At 45.8% G+C, this 19,755-nt stretch overlaps 1 protein-coding gene across 4 annotated transcripts in view; it reads right to left on the bottom strand.

The window, feature by feature from the left end:
* The window catches only part of CADM1 (cell adhesion molecule 1), a 321,945-nt gene extending 310,082 nt beyond the window's left edge, over positions 1-11,863 (bottom strand). For all 4 annotated transcript variants that reach the window (XM_080815950.1, XM_080815949.1, XM_080815951.1 and 1 more), the window contains exon 1: positions 11,713-11,863. In XM_080815950.1, the coding sequence (XP_080672076.1) occupies positions 11,713-11,848 (136 nt within the window). In that variant the 5' untranslated portion in view covers positions 11,849-11,863. The remainder of the gene's footprint in view (positions 1-11,712) is intronic.
* Between the last annotated feature and the right edge of the window lie 7,892 nt (positions 11,864-19,755).

Below are 19,755 nucleotides of genomic sequence, written 5' to 3'. Positions count from 1 at the left end.
ATGCTCTCTCTCTCTGTCTTACAAATAAATAAATAAAGCCTTTAAAATAAAAGGTTTAAAGGCAAAAAGACTGACAAAAAGCCTCAAACTTTATTTGGTAGGTTTGTTATCTACAGTGGTCTTGGTAGAATAATTTCAAAAATTTTTTGTATTTAATTATAAGACATTGGCATGGCTGGGAACCAAGATTCTCACCATGGGAAAAGAAAGATACAAACAAGGAACAGAGAAGGAGGAAAGAACATTGAGGTATTAGACTAGAATTGATACATACAGAGAGAGACAGAGATAATTTATATACATATAATGTCTATGTATAAAATTATATATAAATATGTACAAAAATATTTAATAATTTAATATTTATGTTAAAATTATAATATATAAAATATGTAACTGAATATGTAAATTTATTATACTTATATATCCTAGTTCTGTCTGCTGACACAAGTCAATAGCAAAGAGCATACTTCCTTGTTATCTAAATGTCACTCCTCCACTGGAAGGAGTCAGGAATCAGGACTCTGATTCCAGGTCTGGGGCAGGGAAAATACAACGTGAGAGTAGACATCTTCTTACAACAGAAAATAAGAAAGCACTTAAAAATTAGAGGAGATAGATCAAAAGGAAGCAAGAGCCAGACCAAGGGGTTCCCACTGGCCAAATGTGACGTGATGAAATATAGTACACTGATTTTTTTTTTTTTTTAAATCTCTGAGTCCATTGTGATTTTCAAAAAAGAGGAGGGGAGGAGGAAGGGTAAATCCTTCTTTACACAAGAGCGCTCCTACCCAGTGTAGAGAAATGATGGAATTAGAAAAATCACTATTTTGTAGCCACCAGTATAATACTTGATTCAGACAAGGTTTATCAATGCTGCCAAAACCACTACGTGAAGAGTTTTTAGGGAACAGGATGTTCGGTCTCAAAATAGCCCGCAGATTACTGATTAATTACAAAGGGACAAAAATGGAGGACTCTGTAAATCCACCGAAACTAAGTAACTGAACTTTTATCGTCAACCAAGGGATCAAACATGCCATCACCGCTACTGGGACAGACTGAGGTGAGACTATCGGAAAGTGACGACAACAGCTAGGCAGCGCTCTTGACTGTGACTGTAACCTGAATCAGACAGTGGGGAAACGATCAATCCGCGGAACTGTGGGACATGCTCCAAAACATCGCTCTAGACTTAACATCAGAGACACCCCCGACTCCTTTTAAAAAAGGGGGGAGGGAGATGGAGGGCAAAGGAATGTTTCTAGATTAAAAACAAGAAAAAGAGGGATGTGAAAACCAAATCCAGCGCACGATCTCCTCTCCGATAGATTCTGGATCAGGGAGGACAAAGAAACACATGTAAAGAACATCAGCGGAACAACCGGGGAGATTTGAATATGGACTAGATACTAGATAATATTACTGAATCAGTGTTACATTTCTGGAATGCAATAATGGCACCAAGTTTACGCAGGAAAACGTCTTTATTACTCGGGAGTTGGAGCTACACGTCGAACGGGCTCAAGGGCAAAGTGCTACCATGCCCGCAACTTGCTTTCGCGTGGTTCAGGGAAAAAAAAAGGAAAAAAGGTATGTGAGTATACATGACTTAGAGAGCTAGATAAGGCAAACAGACAAAACGTTAACCCTTGATGAATCCAAGTAAGGGGTTTACAAGCATTCATGATCCTTGTCTTTTAACTTTCCTGTGGTTTTAAAATTTTTCTAAAATAAAAGTTAAGAAAAAAATAAGACTACAACCTCTGGATGACAGAGCCCAACCTACTCAACTATGAATGTGCCTAATTCAATGCCTGGTATACAAGCAGATACTCATTTTAAAAATAAATTTTTTTAATTCTCATTTTTCTACCAGATGCCTTACGGGTTAGTTACAGAAAATATCAAGTTCTTGATATAAATAGAGTACATAAAATATAAGAGGTTGAGTAAAATAATAAAGTCTTGTCTGTGTTTTAAAGCTCTCAAATTTGAGGTTATAATCACTGCCAGTTTCTCCAAGGAGACAGGAGGATTCCATTTACTTCCAAAGAACATTTGATTCCAAGAGGGATCTTATGGCCACTTTGTTCTCCAGTCTCAGCTTAAATAAAGAGAGCTGAGTACATCCTGAATTAATCCTTCCAGCGTAGCATTTCTCAGTATTCCCAAACATGATCACAGCAGCACTCGTAGCCAAAGCCATAGCCCCTATCCGTAACGAGTGGCTGTTTTCCTAAGAGCCAACGTACAAAATACATTCTTCTCGAGTACGTTCATACACACGATCTTATTTTTTTTTTTTAACACCCTGTAAGGTAGGTTGTTTTTGCTGTTTTTAACTCATGAGTAAAGCACTAGGCTTTACTATTCTGTAACCTAAACTGGGTATTCCGCTTGCTAACCTGGACCAGAGGTAGAAGAGATTTGCTTCAGAAAAGGGAACCGAACAGCCACTAACATGCATGTGATTACTAACAAAACTCCAAGAAAGGAGACAGAGGTCTCTTCACAAAGATGTGTGCTCACAAGATATGCACAAGGAAAAGTGAAGTTCAGTGTCATTTAAGCTAATCTGTACTTGAACCTTTTAAGAGATAAAACCATTTGAGCAGTAATTTAGTACTAAATGAACTTGGGGTTTTTTTCTCCCTATCTATGAAGTTTTCATTGTTTAAGTAAGGGTTTCTGCAAGAGGAATGCAGCGATGCTCCTTTCCTATTCAGAAGAGAGACTCAAGCTGATAACGTCTGGGTGGCTTGGCTTATCACAGGTAAGAGCCAAGCACATACCACACTTGGACATACAACTTTTTCCCAAGACTGACCCCAAATACTCTGTAATAATCAAGTGTCTTCTTATCACTGACTAATGCTATATAATCCTCTACTAGCAAGCTCTGAACTTGGCAGGGGAAGGATCCCAGAGCAAAAATAAATAAAATAAGGGGAAAACGGTGGCAGATAATATTACCAGATAGAGGCTTTGAAAAGATCCTTAAGATAACAAGATTAGCAGCTAGACTGAGAAACAAAAGTTTCATTTTTTTCTTAAGCCGGTGCCAATGCACCCTCTCTGTGATCAACAGAAAGGCGACCCGTCCTGACGCCAGATGACTGAGCTTAGGCAGGCAGCACTGTCCTTGGAGTCAGAGCTCTTTAAAAATCAGGCTAGTAAGGGCTTGGCCTTTAGCACACTGTCCTTCTAGCTCCCCAAGTAGGTACTTCTTAGTAACTAGACATTCTGAACATGAGCACCAAACACTCTTCCAAGGGGTAAATCTTTTGGATCATCTTCAGAGGGGCAGGTCTCATTGATGCCAACTCAGCAGATCCCTCTCACTCTGACCCAGAATTCTGAAGTCTTCCTACTCCTGAGGGCTCGACTTTTTGCTGGAAACCCTTACTTTGCTGGCGTGTAATTTGTTAAGTCAATCACGGCATTTTCATGCTGTAGTAAGTGCCTGCACGGGAAACAGTCCTACCAAACAGACCCAACACACGGTCAGCACCCCGGTGCTTAAAGCAGTCATTAAAACAAATGGCTACAAGATGTGCACACTTCGGCTTACTGTAAAGAAACATACTCATGTATATACCTGTAAAGCAGAAAAAGAAAGGTCTGTGTCGGGGTATAGTTTAGATAAGCACGTGTTAGTGAGACCGAAGATGCAAAGGGAAGGTGTTTCTTCGCAAGGTGGGCAAGGAGACTCAGCAGGCCACCACCTAGAAACCAAAACAGTCAAGTGAAAAACAGGTAAGAGAGAAGTTTCATGCAGAGACAACCAGCTGAAGGCTGGGAGCAGAACCGCTTTCTTCCTCAGTTCAGTAGAGAGATCTGTCTTCCAGGCCCACCAGGACCGAACTGGAAAAGTATTAAGAAATGGGGGATAAGAAAGCTGTTGAGGAAGGAACAACCTAAAGACAGAACGAACCGGGAGGGCGGCGAATCGGATGCCAGATCTGAGATTAGGTTTTCCGGAGGGGCAGTGTCACGATCCTGTCCAGAAAAGAACCACAGCGCGGGCAGGTGGGCTTCCATCCTGATTAGCAGAGGCTGGGGTCAGGGGAATTGCCTGGGAAGCTTCTGCTAGTAAGACATGATTTAGAGGACGTCGAGGCTTCCAAGAATGTCGTGGTGAAACAATCAGCCCCATTTTATTTCCGTCCAAGAGTGAAAGCTAAGGAGGGAAAAAAAAAAAAAGAGACTCTGAATTTCAGGGCCTTGGAGACCAGGACGACGGTGGGGTCATTTGCAATAATGGAGACTTTGAGAAAAGTTGATACCTATGGCAGAAAAGACGAAAGGTTGAGTTTCTGACATGTTAACTTCTACGTTAATCCGAGCCAAGTGGCGACCTGGTACAGACAATGGGAGCGATGGGGCAGGTTTGCGAGCAGGTTCCTCCCTGCCCCCTCCGGGGACCTCATAATTTAATTCCAGTTTGACACTGCAGTCCAGGACTGGATAGCTTAAGAGCCCCTACCTTACGGAGGAAGACTGCCAAGAGAGAGATCCTTCTTCCAGGCATTTTTAAAAGTCCATGTCACTGGAATATCATCTTCAAACACTGAGTAGCATTTAAATATATATCACGGTGCTTTCATTTTAAGCCTATTTAACATTTCTGAATCTCTAGATCAAAATGTTGGGTCAAATGACTCTATTCCAGTAAAATATCTACTAAAAGAAAAAAGTTTCCCCACCCAGCCCACCTCCCTCTTAAGATAATCACCCCGTTCAAGACACCTGTCAGTCATAACAGATCTCCTTAGTGCTGCTCTCTCTCAACCCCGCTGCCAAGTTGTTCTTTTGAGTAATAATAAAGGCCACACGTCACTTTTGCAGTACATGTATATAAATACCTCCAGCTCCCATTCTTCTAACCCTAGTTCAAGACCAACAGCACCAAGGCTTTGGAGGACCAGCACTGGAAGATCTTCAAAGAGAAACTGCCCGTGAACCGCAACAGCAGCTGCCGGCTAGAGCCCGCAATTTAAATCTCTGAAAAAGAAACTGTGGCTTCTGAAATTTAAACAAGGAGGTGCCACTTGTAATTACAAACATTCCAGTGGGTCCCTTCCCTCCTTGATGGTTTCCAAACAAAGGCTTTTTATTTGATTTTGGTGGCGCTCCCCAACGGAGGCCTTCCTTCGTGCTTTTGCTGGTGCCGTGGCCAACTCAGAAGAGGGGCGCAGGTGGCGGGTTTTTACCTGGCCTGGAATGCCCAGATCCCTCAAAACCATCTCACGTGTAATTACTTGTTTGGCTGAAAACCAAAAAAACTCAATGCTTTGGATTTATAGCCTACATTAAATACATTTGTGAAAGAGCCTCTTAGCGCGCGCGCACGCACACACACACGCACACGCACACACATGCCCCTTCACGTTTCACGAACCTTAGAAATGGAACCAACCTATTTTCCCATAAACTGAAGTTCAGAAATTTAACCCTGAAGCATTCCAGCATCTCTAGCTGAAATTTAAAAATTCCTCTTTTAAATCAACAGGGCAAATCCAGAGAAGTAAAAATAGTAACCTTTTTTCTCTGCCTACCCACCCCGTACCCCCGGTCCTACAAAAATAAGACCCAAATACTTACAGCTTGTTGTTAGGGTTTCCCACACCAAAGAAGGCATTCTGTGATCACTTCGGTTACAGAATACGGGCTGAAATTAGCATTTAGCCAGCGTGAGACAAGAAAAGACATCTTTTTTTCTTTTAAGCCATATACTCACAGAACGCAAAGGCATTTATGCCACGGAGGCATTCAAAGATAAATACACGAATGAGGTATCTCACAGCCATCAAACTAAAATAGCCTTGCCTACAGAAGTCCTCAGATGGAGAGCATTCATTCCGAGAACAACTGGAAATGGCCAGTCTCGCCGTGGGTGCTTTCCATAGTGCGCCACAGTTGCGGGATTAGCAACAATTAGGGCATATTTACACAACCATATTTACACAACAATAAAACTCATCTTCTCCAATCCAAACAAAACCTTGCTCAAAATAAACCAAACCACACGAAAAGGTCTCGGGTGCAGGCAGTAATCGAAGCTCTGGCTTCTCTCGTTTCTGCCTCGGCTTTGCGCCATCGTAATAAGCCTTCGCCCTACCTCGGTCCAGCCAGGGTAGGGGCAACGTTCTGCGTTACCAGGGGAGAAAATGTACATTCAGTTCAGGATACTGTGATTGGGGGGGGGGGGAACTGTATTATATATATATATATACAGAGAGAGAGAGAGCGCGCGCGCGCAAATGATAGGATGTCCTAGATTTGTTGAAACTCATCTGAGAAGGTGAGGAAGCGGACAGAGGCCAGACTGGCCACGGATGGATAATTTACAGAACTGGGCGACTGGCACACAGGGTTAATGATGGCATTCTTCCTCCTTTTGCATGTATTTGGAAATCTCCATAATAAAAATGGAAAAATAAAATATGATCAATGTTTAAAAAAAAAGTCATCTCGCAAATTTTTTTTTTTTTTTTTTTGCTTAAATTACTCTCAGCTTTTTCTCTGCTTAAATGAAAAGGGACGAATAACTAGAAAGAAAATCAAGATCTCTTCTTGTTCTTGACTAGGGATTCTTCCTTTTGGCCTTAGTTACACGGAACCCGTTCCACTGTTAGTATTAATCCTTGAAAAGACAAACGAAGAGCTGAAACATCTAAAGCTGGGGCTCGCGAAGCCGAGTTCTCACACATCTGACTTATCACAGTGACACACATCCAAGAGCTCTCCCCTATGAAGGTGCTTTGGACGACATTCGTGTTGTGACTGCCAAATAAAGTCCAGAGGTTTCAGAATCATTTGTCAACACCAAAGACAACCTTACCAAGAACCGGTGCTTTTATCTCAGAGGTCACTCCTCTGATCCATGGGTTTATTACCTAGAACACCAATTAATCTTGCTGTCTTCACAAGATAAACTAGGGCTAGCCAAGATATGGTGTGGCCATGATCCACATCCTCACTGGGGCAACCCTCCTGGGCTGTGGAAGAGGTTTGCTGACTCTACATCAAGGGACCTGGTCCCCATCTGGGCCATATAGCTGACTTATCCTCAGTACCACAGTCAGCAAGCGCGGTCCTTCCCTCTCCAGGTTGAGGCTGCCTCACTACAAAATAATGAGATTTCAGCAGACGATCTGTAACCTCCTTCCCCTTACAAAAATTCCACAATTATAAGAATCTCTAGTTCCTCAACAGGTAATAAGAAAAAGGAGTTTTGGTGTTAAAATGTCACATTTTCCATTACATACGTTTTGATGTGCATATGAATATTGTATTGGGTGAGTTTCGTGTATACGTGCATATATATGTACATATATGTATGTGCCTATATACATATTTGATGAGTGCACATACTGACTGATACCATTAGGTATTTATATGGGACTAATTGCTTCCAACTCAAAGCAGCAAATTTTCAATTCTGCAACAGATGTCGCTGTGTGATTTCTCCTTTCTATGCTGGATTTTCAGTTAAAAACGCCCAGCGTAATGGTCAGTACTATTCTTCCCAAGAAAGAGATGCAGCATTTGAATCCTTAGGATTTATTTCTTACAAATTTCCTTTATAAGCTGGTAAATTTCCATTCAAATCATAGCATAGATTAGTTTGGTCCAATTTAAGAGATCTCCCACATAAAAATAGGCCTTTTGTGCACGTACACGCGCGCGCACACACATACACACACACGCCCATTTTTTAAATGTAAATTCTGAGTGGCCGATTAGGCATTAAAATGTCACATACAAAAACCCAGAGAATGAGACAGTTTCTATTCACAGCAATACTATCAATTTTTTAAAGCCTGAAAATCATTCAGCAATGCAGGCCAAGGAATTATAAAAATTCACTTATGTCTGAGGCCAAAATGTACCAGGTGTGGGCAAAAGTCACGAATAACTCCAAGAGCACCATTAGTGATAATGAAAAATTTGGATTTCAGTTGTTATAGCATTTCTTTAAAAATAAATAGTAAGATTAGTATTATAGTGTGCAAGATATCTTACCTATCTGACATTCTCTATCAACCACTGCTTGACACATGTCACAAAAAAGTGACATCTCTTTCCCTTCAACCAGTAGGTCCTCCAATGACCATCAGTCTCAACAGGTAGCTAGCACAGTCTTCTGTTGAAATTCAGAGCTAGGAGAAAGCATTTCAAAACCTCCCTTTCAGACCCAGGAACCTGTTACCTTCTGGGCTTTTAGAGGGAGTGGAGCGAGATGAACAGTCAGGGAGTCCAGGACTGCCTCGATAAGAAGATGAAGTCAGGAAGTGGGAGAGGAAGCGAAAGTGTCCTGCTTGTTGGCTTCTTCCCTGTCCCACTCCCCTTTACCAGGAGGGCCATTGGGGAAAACTGGATAAAGCATGTACAACATCCATATGAATAAAGCTCTTTGTTCCAGAGAACTGCCTGCTCTTTTATTCCCCCCTTTTTCCGTATTTGTTCATTTCAAAAGATTGCTCAATGGGCCTCTTGTTCCTCCAAAACGTCCCAGGCAAATAATGCAAGCTTGTCTCGTCACACAAGTCACTAAATGAAGCCTTGTGCGTCTCCAGTGACACACTGTAAATATAAAGTGGCATTAATGAGGGATATTTTATCAAAGCTATCACAGACAAGTGCAAGTCCCTCCTGCGGCTATTCAATTTGATGCAGGGAAAGGCAACAATAGCAGGATGGCACTTTTTGTAAAGTCCCCATCCCCGGTATACAAGCCCCAACAGGCCGAGAGACAAGCCAAATTCAGCCCCTGGGCTTCCCAGCACCAACACAAATCCCCACCCATCAACCAACCTCTCTAACGCTAAAAAACGTAAGAGAAGCAACACCCACGCATACACGGGTTCACGCTGCAAGAGAAGCAACACCGATGCATACACCTAAAATGTAACAGGCGTGATTTACACTGAGGAGCGAGTTTCCACAACCCCGTTTCTGCTGTGTTTCATTAACATCCATTTACTCCACGCACCACAGGAGGGATGGGAGATTTTCTCCGGGGGATAGATGGATTCAGTGACAGCTGAAGACAGAACCAGGACCTAAAGCAGGACGGCCCCAGATTGCTATCCCAGCGAACATGTAAATGAAACACGCCTAATGAAGTTAGAAGGCAACACCAACAGGTTTCTCTAACCTGACAGTGGCACCTGGAGGCCTCCGGAGAAAGCTTAACAGGAGAGGACTAAGAAAGCAAAGCCCCCCGGTGCCTGCCTAGAAGTCTCCTCCGGGTGCCCAGGACCTGGGGGCTAGGCCAACACCCCTTCCTCAAGCCATCACCCAAAAACGCAGAAAGGGAGAGACAGATTTAAAGGCAGTCATCTCACCCCCTCACTACAGATCAAACCCAATTACTTTCTAATTTGAACACAATCTGATAACCAGCGTACAAACAGGGATGTACACAAGAGCAAGAAGCTGCTTCCATGGTAACTGGCAACAGAATTTTCTTGTAGCTTTGACATGCACGGTTGAGTCCCAGACCGCTCCTTTCTGAGTCCGCATACATCCCTCGCTGGGAAGGCAACTTCTCACCGCGAGATAGTTACAAATATAGTACTGTCGCTACTACCCGGTGCCGTCAATGAGCAGGCTTGACGGAGGAGGCATCATCTAGACCTCCTCTGTTGCCAAGCGGCATTGCACGGCTCCCATTTTTAGTCAAGAGGCAACATCCCCGACCAGCGCTGTCCCCCCCCTTTTTTTGCAGCCAATACAAGTCTATTGTTGCCTCTATTATGCGCCAGTTACCGAGCCTTTACTCACGCTCACGTTTAACTGACACTGGCGCTTTTTACAATGCAGCAGCATGAGGGATCTCTTTCACGAACATTTTATTGAACCCATCCAGTCAGAGACATCACCCGAAATGAAGTTGTAACCACACCGGCAAAGGCTGAGCCCAATTATCTCGTAACTCATAAATTAAGAATTCACAGAGGAAAAACACATAAACAACATCCGGAGACAAGCAGTGGCATGGAAGGAAAAAACCCTCAGCTCTGGAACTGAGCCGCTGCCAGATTCCCACCCCTGTGCATCCCTGATACGTTCCCCGAGCCGAGCTCCCTTGCAAGCCTGTTTGCGGCGGGTGAGGGGGAAGGTAGAAACCAACCCGGCATCCCCGAAATCCAAAGCTAGTACCCCCGACATCCCCATTTCCTACAGCGTGTCTCCTGCGGTGTTTACGTAACTGTGTGTCCTCTAGCGTGTAAACAAAAGGCACAGCCCAAGCGGAGAGGAGCCCGGTAGAGGCACGGTGGCCCCAGTGCTGCGCCCGCCGCGGCCGGGGGCTCCGCAGGTGGGGGCAGAGCTCTCGGTGTCCTCCGCCACTTGTTGCTCGCGAGTCCTGCAGCTCCCAGGCTGCAAGCAGGGGCTTTGCAGGCGCGGAGCCCTGCTGCATCCCCTCCTGCACCTCTCGCACCCCCCCTCCCGCGGTCCCCTTGCCTCCCGGCCCCGCTCCCCACCCGGAGCCCGCAGCGGGCGGCCGGGGGTGCGGGGACGCCGCGCGGCCGCGGAGCTCGGCGGTGGCGGGAAGGAGAGGCAGGGTGCAGTACGGCCAGCCTCTCGGCTGGGGAAGAGCTCCGGCTCCCTTTTGTTAGCAAAAGCAAACACTGCCCTCTTCTTTCCCGACCGCGCCAACGCGCCCGGCACACGGGCAGCCGCACAGCGTGCTCCTGCCGAGTGCACGGCGTCTTCGGGGAAGGCGCCGGGCGTGCAGAGCCGCCCCTGGGCAAATTCCCAAGACAGCTCCGCACACAGGGGGCGCCCGGAGGCCCGCAGGGTGCCCGCCTGGCCGCAGAGGCCGCGAACCTCCCGCCACCACCCTCGGGCTGCCGAAAAGGACGGGCAGTCTGTAAATCCGGCGTCCCCACTACTCGCGGCGGAGGACGCCGTGGGGCAAGCGAGCTGCGGGCTCCCGGCTCCTTCCCGCAGAGGCGGCGACAGCAACCTCCCCCCCGCGGGGCCGGGCCTGAGGAACTTTCCCTGCCTGGAGCCGAGCCCGGGAGCCCGGCAGCCGGGCGGCGGGGGGTGGGGGGGTTGTGCGGAGGGCCGCTATCGGGCTGGAGGGAGACACGAGGGGCGCGCTGTTCCGAGGACGGGGGCGGGGGTGGGGGAGAAAGGCAGAGCGCGGGGAGAGCAGGAGGGACCAGACAAGTCTGGGGATGTCCTGTGGATCGGTGAGCAATCACGCTGGAGGCGGCTGCTAGTCAGCCATGGGGAGGCTTGGGGGATAGAGATTTAGGGGGCCCGCTGGAGAGGTGGGGGCGAATGGGCAGCCCTGGGACGGGAGGACCTGCAAGTTACAGGGACAACAACGAGTTTGGGAGGGTCCGGAAGGTTGGGGGGGTCCCCTCCATCCATCCCCTTCTCCCATATTCTCGAGTCCCCGGGCCCCCCATCCTCACTCCACTCCTCACCCCGCGCCAAGCCGGGGAGAAAAGGTGTGGGTGCAGCCATCCCTAAGGGCTCCAATTCCCACCCAGATGGGCAAGGGAGAAGGGAATCACCGAACCCCTCTGCCCCTTCATCTCAGCCCTGAGTTTCCTCTCCATACTCCCTCCGACTCGGATTTAGGAAGTGGGGGAAGGTTGTCATGGAAACGTTTCCCCCTTCCACGGCTATGGCTACTGGGGTGCCTTAGGAGATTTAGAGGGCCAACCGGCCGGTACCGACACCTACCTGTGGGGATCAGTGCCGCGGCGGAGAGGAGCAACAGCAGAAGCCGGAGTCGGAGCCCGGGAGGCGCCGCCGCCGCCGCCACCGCCGCCACCGCCGCCGCAAACTGGGATCCGCTCGGCAGCACAGCACTCGCCATGTCGGGCACCTGCCTCAGACTGGCGGCGGAGGCTTCCTCCGGAGCCCGAGCGGACAACTAATGAGATGCTAATGACATGCACTGGGGGCGGAGTCCGGGCCGACCAATCATAGAGCCGCTAGCCCAACCCGGCTCTCGGAGGACTCGCCCCCTCCCCCACCCCGCCCCCTGGCGCTGGCGTTCGGCGGCGCGCCCGCGCCACCTAGGGGCGGGGCTAAGGGGAGGGGCGTATGCAAATATGTTTATGTTAAAATTCGTTTTCGCTTCCCCGGGATCAAGGAAAAAGTGTTCTCCTGGGCGCCTGGCTTGTGGGGGCTCGGGCTCCGGGAGGCGGGTCTCGCTTCCCGTACACCTATATTAGGAATGTATATAGCAATCGCTATAACCGACCGACGACTGAAGAATCTCCCTAGGAGGAGGCTCCCCTGCCCGGTACACCGAGCGCATCTGGCCTGGAAACCACACGTTGCAAATTTCCGTCACTCACCTTGCACCGAAGGAATAGATCTTTGGGAAACGGGGGCTGTTCGGGAGTGGAGAGTGAGAATGCAGGTCCCCGGATTGACAAAACAATCTGGGAGAAGTGCATGCGTGCTTTGCACGTCCGGCGGAGCGGGAGAGCCCGCTCAACAACCTAGCGGTAGACTTGGGCATAGTTGGGAGAAAGGAGCCCGAGTCGGGCTCTGGGATTTTCGAGTCGGTATCTTTGCGGTAGATTTTCCGGAAAGGTAGATCGGGGAGGGTCGGCTCCTGCTCTCCAGTTGCCGAAGATCTCCCTCCTGCCCTTTATATATATGCGTCTTTAATACATTTGACATATGTGATAATATATATTTACGATTACACACATCCAACAAAAAATCTTTTCTGTCAAGGCTTCGGGGTGGTGGGCGGAGGCGGGGGTGTGTGTGTGAAGATAGGGTCTGCCATCTTCCTCCTTCGGGGTTCAAACCCATTCCCTCCGTCTCTACGCCCCCAGTCCCTCCTAAGGCGGCTGGGGACCAACAGGTGCTCTGAGCTTTCCGTATCTCTGGGAGAGGCTCTCCCGGCTGAAATGATTTGCTTCTCCGTACTCGCTCTCTCCGAAATTGCCTCTGCTTTCTTTTCAACCAGGGAGCCGGCTCTCTTGTTTGTCTGCTTTTTAATTACTTATTTTCTTCCCCTCTAGAAGATCGTATGCGCTCTGACCCTCTGTTGCTCAAGCATCAAATTGAAGGACGAGCCATATTAAGTGTAGAGGTTTATAATAATTTAAGTATTCATAGAATGCAGAACAATAAGATGTAGGAAATACAATTTGCATAATAAATATCAATATCACAACAGCTAAAACAAACCATGACAAATTATCTGTGGCTAAATGACCAAGAGATTACTGAATGTAAATTGCTGTAGTCTAGAGGAGCTGCACGGAATGACTTGCCTGGCCCTCTGTCCTCGTCTAGCTAAAAACATAATAAAATAATAAATAAATAAATAAATAAATAAATAAATATTACATATCAAAAAGGAAGTCAAGATCTGCCAACCCACCAAATGAGTTACACTTAAAAACAGCCTCCTATTATCCATTATGCATAAACTAATTTCAAGACTGCCCTGTCTTCACAGCCCTGGATATTCTGCTCTGTAACTACAGGCCCTGATGCATGAACTACAGGCAGATCTCCAGAAGTCAGGAAAGCTCCAGTGCACACATGGTGCTATATGAGGCAGGAAACCATCACCATATGGTCACCAGGATAAGGTCCAATCTGCAGCTACCTGGACAGACCAAAGGCAGAGCGGAGAGTCCCGCCAAAATCAGGATTAAAAGATCTGAGGCTATGTGTATGTTGAAAGTGATGTGTAGGGACACCTGGGTGGCTCAGTCAGTTAAGCGTCTGCCTTAGGCTCAGGTCATAATCCCAGGGTCCTGAGGGGGAGTCCCGCATGAAGGTCCTTGCTCAGTGGGGAGCCTTCTTCTCCCTCTGCCCCTTCCCCCTGCTTGTGTGCTCTCTCTCTCTGACAAATAAAAAAATAAAATCTTAAAAAAAAAAAAGTGATGTGTAAACTATAAAGTAAGGTCCTGTATGCCAGAAACTCGAGCACCTAGCTCAGTGTAATATTGGTATTTGCTATTATTATTATTAGCCTTGCAATTATTGTTTTTATTAAGTATTTTGCATACACAATCTCATTTAATAGCTGGAACAATCCCCATGGCGCATACTATTATCTCCCATTTTATATTTTTTAAACATAGTTAGAAAGATTAAGCAATTGCCCTGAGGTCAAAGTTGTTGTTTTTTTTTTTAAAGATTTTTTTTATTTATTTCACAGACAGAGATCACAAGTAGGCAGAAAATCAGGCAGAGAGAGGGGGGGGAAGCAGGCTCCCCGCTGAGCAGAGAGCCCGACGAGGGGCTCGATCCCAGGATTCCGGGATCATGACCTGAGCCGAAGGCAGAGGTCTTAACCCACTGAGCCACCCAGGCGCCCCAAGGTCAAAGTTTTTAAGGTGCAGACAAGTCTTGCACAATTAACCACTATGCTATACTGTGCCTCAACAAATATTTGTTAAGTGAATGAATAAACATCACATTATAATGCATGAATAATAAGCATCAGATAGCTACATTTTTAACATAAGGCAAAAACATGCCAGCAACCGAGAAACATTTTTTTAGATAACAGGATTGCATTACACTCCTAAGGAAAAGCATTCCTTATGAGGCTGCATCTCCACAAGAGTCTAGTTAGGCCCCAAGCCTCCCACACTAGGAACACAGTATGGGGACATTGGAAGATGTGGAGTGTTTTCATCTCCCTTCATTCTCTTGGCACATCAAATGAACACCTACTCAAATTTCCAATTGGCAAAGAACAATATGGGACATTTCTGTAGGAAATGCTAATGCTGTGTGACTTACCTCACCAGAGGGATGCACATAGCTTTAGAAATTCCACCCAAAAACTGCCACCTGCGACACAAGCTTCAGGAACCTGGTTAACACCCATGTCCCCAGTCGTGGGACATCTTTAGCCCTGGTCTGCATGGAAAGACCCACAGCTGAAAATTTAGGATTAAGCTGTTGCTACCCGATACACTAGCCACGCTCCTCTCCCCCCCCCCACTCAGCTCTTTCACACCGAAGATCTCGCCAAGCGATTTAACATATGGAACATGTGAAGAACGTATCAAATTCCCGCAGCCGCTAAGTACAAGTTATGCCTACTCTGTCTTTCTCATAGTAAAGCTCGTCATTTTCTGCTTCGTGGACCAGAACTCCTCGCCAACTACAAGTTCCAACGTTTTTTCCCCTTGCTACATGGATTTAACCAATTTTGAAAGCCAGATGGTGTTTTTGCCATTTATAACTGATAATCAATTGTTTTGTGAATTTAATTTTTCGAGAAAGAACTGAAATACTTATCAGAATTACAATCTGGGGACTTCTTGTGTTAGAATAAAATTGCCAGAAGCGCCGAGAACCTAGTCCCTTTTTTTTTTTTTTTCCCGGGAAAACTTTAAAGAGCGAGAGGGAGAGAGACCCTGTATTGTTCGCCTTCACGCAAACAGTTGAGAAATATGGAAAAACATACAGGAAACATAAACACGAAGGAGAGATTCATGTTTTGCTAAATAAATTAGGGAGTAATCAATGAGAACTAGTAACATTTAGCTTTTTAATATGCTAACTGTTTGGGTATCCGTGTATAAAAAGCAATAAAGACAAATTATTAGGGAAAATAAAACAATGCTTGGAGTCAGCATTTGCCCCGCTACTGGAGTCTTTAAGTAACCATAGGGAAGTGGTTTAATCGGTTTATGGACTGAAGGTTTTTTGTCCTCCCCACTGGAACCCCCCCCCCCATTCATCTGTTGAATTCCTACCCCTTAATGTGATAATATTTAGAGGTGGGGCCTTTGGGAGGTAATTAGGTCTAGGTGAGGTGTAGGGTGGATGGATACCATTCTGATGTCCTCAGAATCGATACCAGAGCTTGTTCTCTACACGCAGGCACTCACTGCCTACATGCCAGGAAGCGGGGCTCTCACCAGAGCCTAACCATCCCGGTACCTTGACTTCGGACTTCCGGCCTCCAGAAGTGTGAGAAAACAAATGTCAGTTATTCCAGCTGCCCAGTCTCTGGTATTTTGTTATAGCAACGGGAACAGACTATAATAATCCTTAAGCCTAAGCTTCCATTGTCAAAGGGTAAATTAAAATTATAATAAATGTCAGCTTTTAATGGAAAGTCTTCCATAAATTAAAGTAAGCTAGCAGTATGTTAGAATATTGGACTGGATAGACTCTTGGTCTATCTAGCAGGTAGCTCATCTGTACTTAGATTAAGACTAAGCAGCTCATCTTCCGGGGCATCAGTCTATGAATCTTTATGAAATATAAAGCCAGCTAAATCCGTACTCCTAAATGAGTAATTAACCACTTTACTCACAGGTTTATTCTTCTAGAATCCTAAAGTTGACAGTAAACTTTTGCATTTTGAGACTAGAATACCAGTTCAAAGGAAAGGGAAGTGGGAAAGTACTGTATAAACTACACAGAAACCGGGTCGAGCAGCAGCCCCTGTGCAGATGGAAAGGAAATTTGCCTTGGAGACCAAGTCACAGTTTGTCGCAATCAGATGTCTAAGAATATATCTGGGTATATATGACTGATCCAAATGTATACCCTCTTTTTTTCATAAAAAGATTTTATTCTTTTTTTTTTTTAAGATTTTATTTATTTATTTGACAGACAGAGATCACAAGCAGGCAGAGAGGCAGGCAGAGAGAGAGGAAGGGAAGCAGGCTTCCTGCCAAGCAGAGAGCCCGATGTGGGGCTCGATCCCAGGACCCTGGGATCATGACCTGAGCTGAAGGCAGAAGCTTTAACCCACTGAGCCACCCAGGCGCCCCAAAGATTTTATTTTTATTTTTAAGTAGTCTCTACACCCAACGTGGGCTTGAACTTACAACCCCCAAATCAAGAGACTCACGTTCTATCAACTGAGCCAGCTAGTCACCCCCAAATCTAATTCAATAAAAGAAAATATGTAGAGAGCACCCCAATGGGACAGTCATTGTTAAGTCCTGGGAATAAAAGATGCATGAGAAACTCCCTACTGGGAGCACCTGGGTGGCTCAGTCAGTTAAGCATCCAACTCCTGATTTCAGCTCAGGTCATGATCTCGGGATTCTGGGATTGAGCCCTATCCCAGGTTCCACACTCAGTGCAGAGTCTACTTGGGATTCTCACTTTCCCTCTACCTCTGTCCTTCCTGCTCATACACATTCTCCTTCCCTTCCTCCCTCCCTCTCTAATAAACACAGAGACAGAGAGAGAGAGAAACTACCTACTGGCAAGGAACTCAGAGTATAGTAAGGAAGACAGATGTACACCACAATTATTACATGTGATAAATGCTTTTATTGTAATATGTGCACACAGCCCTGTGTGAGCAGAGAAGGGAAGGCTCCTAACTATCCCCAAGGGGCAAGCGTGACAATCTGTGTATCAGGGGAAAATTCCCACAGAAGAGTGTTCATGAACTGAGCCTTGGAAGTTGAACAAGACTCTGCAGCACAGGCAGGGAAACAACTGAGCGTGAGGGGAGGTGTGAATTGGGGAAAGGTTATTTGCAAGGCCCAGAAGCTTAGGAGGGCGTGGTGTATATTTGGGAAATGACAAATAAAAGAGCTTACCAGATTACCAGATGACAAGTGGTAAGAGGAGAAGCTGTGAAAAAATATACAGGAACCAGGCAGTGCCTTGATTGACATACTAAGAAGTTTCTATTGTTGATTATAGATAATGGGAACCAACTTAACTAGTAAAAACTCATGGTCAGTTTTACATACTAGAAAGGTTATTCTAGTGGTATCATGGTGGACAAATCTTTTTTTTTTTTTTTTAAGATTTTATTTATTTATTTGTCAGAGAGAGTGAGCACAGGCAGACAGAGAGGCAGGCAGAGGCAGAGGGAGAAGCAGGCTCCCTGCTGAGCAAGGAGCCCGATGTGGGACTCGATCCCAGGACGCTGGGATCATGACCTGAGCCGAAGGCAGCCGCTTAACCAACTGAGCCACCCAGGCGTCCCATGGTGGACAAATATTAAGATGAATCCTAGATAGGTACTTCCGGCCTCTGACCAGGTGCTTGGTCAAAGGTACCATTCACCCAAGACAGGTATCGGGGTAGGGAACAGGACCATCTGATTGTTTACTGTTGTTTGGGGAATGGGCAATGGGAAGAAGATGACGATTTCACTTTGGAACAAGTTGGTTTTGAGATGCCCGTGAAGTATTCAACCAGGGTGTCAAGAGCACGGAGGTGGAAGTTGAAACCAAGGACCTGGGGGGAAAGGGAGGGGACGTAGGCACCTAGAGAGAATATGTGAAAGAACTTTTTCGAAAAGAGCCTGGAACCAGGCACCGACACTAACCCCTGACCCCTAACCCTCAGCCCAGTCTAAACCCTGGGTCTGACAAAGTACCGTCCTGAACACAGGATAAGAAAAACTAAGAAAGCAGCCTAGTTATTTTGGAGAAGACGCCAAACATTTAAGAACTCAGAGTATTTCTGAAAATGGGTGTGAAGGAAGAGATTAGAAAGAATAAAAATAAGCTTGGAGTACGACTACGAGAAACACCAATTATTTAGGAAATTGGTGGAGCTTGAAAAGGAGCGACATGGGGATAGGGAAGGGGGAGAAAGAGAGCTCAACAAGGAAGGGGTAGTGATTCACCATGTCACTTGCTACAAAGAGGTCAGATAAATACGTTTCATAAAAGCGATGAAGAGTTGCCTTTGGAGATAAAAATGCTGAGGACCAGTATGTGCTCGGCCTCTCGCTGAGCATAAACAGTTTGATTCAAGTTTGACAAAACAAGGAAAAAGACATGTGCTAATTTTGCTTATCTTGCCGGTAGGGTAGGAAGAGGTGATTTGCTAGTGATTTTCTAATATGGAAGAAACAGCTTTAGAGTTTTTCAGTTTGACATTCAATTTCATTGACACTGACGGACAGCCTTGGGTTGGATAGAGGGATTGTTGCAACTGAGGCAACTCAACTAATTATCACGTACAGACCTTAGTTTTTTATTTTCGAACGAACATAGGATTGGTCATGAGGCTGCAAAAGTTTTCCCACACTTTAGAAGTCATATTTTCCTGATATGATATCATAATTGTCAGATCCAGCTTTGTGATAATTCCATAGCAGGATAGCACAACTTCCCAGGCTGTGGGATTGCTGCAAGATCCATTAAAAACAGATATTGATATCTATAGATTTTCATAAGGCTGCAAATACAAAATAGCCATATTATGAATATGAGATCGTATCACTTGTGTTGCTAAAAGATGACAATGGTAATATAACTTTTTGTAATATGGGTTGTAAACAGGACAAGCTCTGAATAGAAATTTGTCTAGAAAAAGCTATCTTGCAGTCCCAAACAGTGTATATTTTTAGGCAAACAGCCTCCAAAGCCCAGCCCTGGAGTCTTAACATGGCCCTGACCAAGGTTTCATGTTTGTCTGTAGGGTTTCAAGTGACCCACAAATTCCTCTTCCAGGGTTTTTTTTCTTTTTTAAGATTTTATTTATTTATTCGACAGACAAGAGATCACAAGTAGGCAGAGAGGCAGGCAGAGAGAGAGAGAGAGAGAGAGAGAGAGAGAAAGGGGGAAGCAGGCTCCCTGCTGAGCAGAGAGCTTGATGTGGGGCTCGATCCCAGGACCCTGAGATCATGACCTGAGCCAAAGGCAGAGCCTTTAACCCACTGAGCCACCCAGGCGCCCCTCCTCTTCCGGGTTTTGAATTGGGTATTCTACTTTTGTTTCTTTCTCTTTTTTTGGTTAGCCTGCCTGACTAGTGAGCTACTTAGAGATCTTATATTTTTGCACATAACGGCTC

This window comes from Martes martes, assembly GCF_963455335.1.
Source record: "Martes martes genome assembly, chromosome: 10".
NCBI classification, from domain to species: domain Eukaryota; kingdom Metazoa; phylum Chordata; class Mammalia; order Carnivora; family Mustelidae; genus Martes; species Martes martes.
Note: the sequence above shows the minus strand (reverse complement) of the source record. Positions and strands in the feature narration are given on the sequence as shown.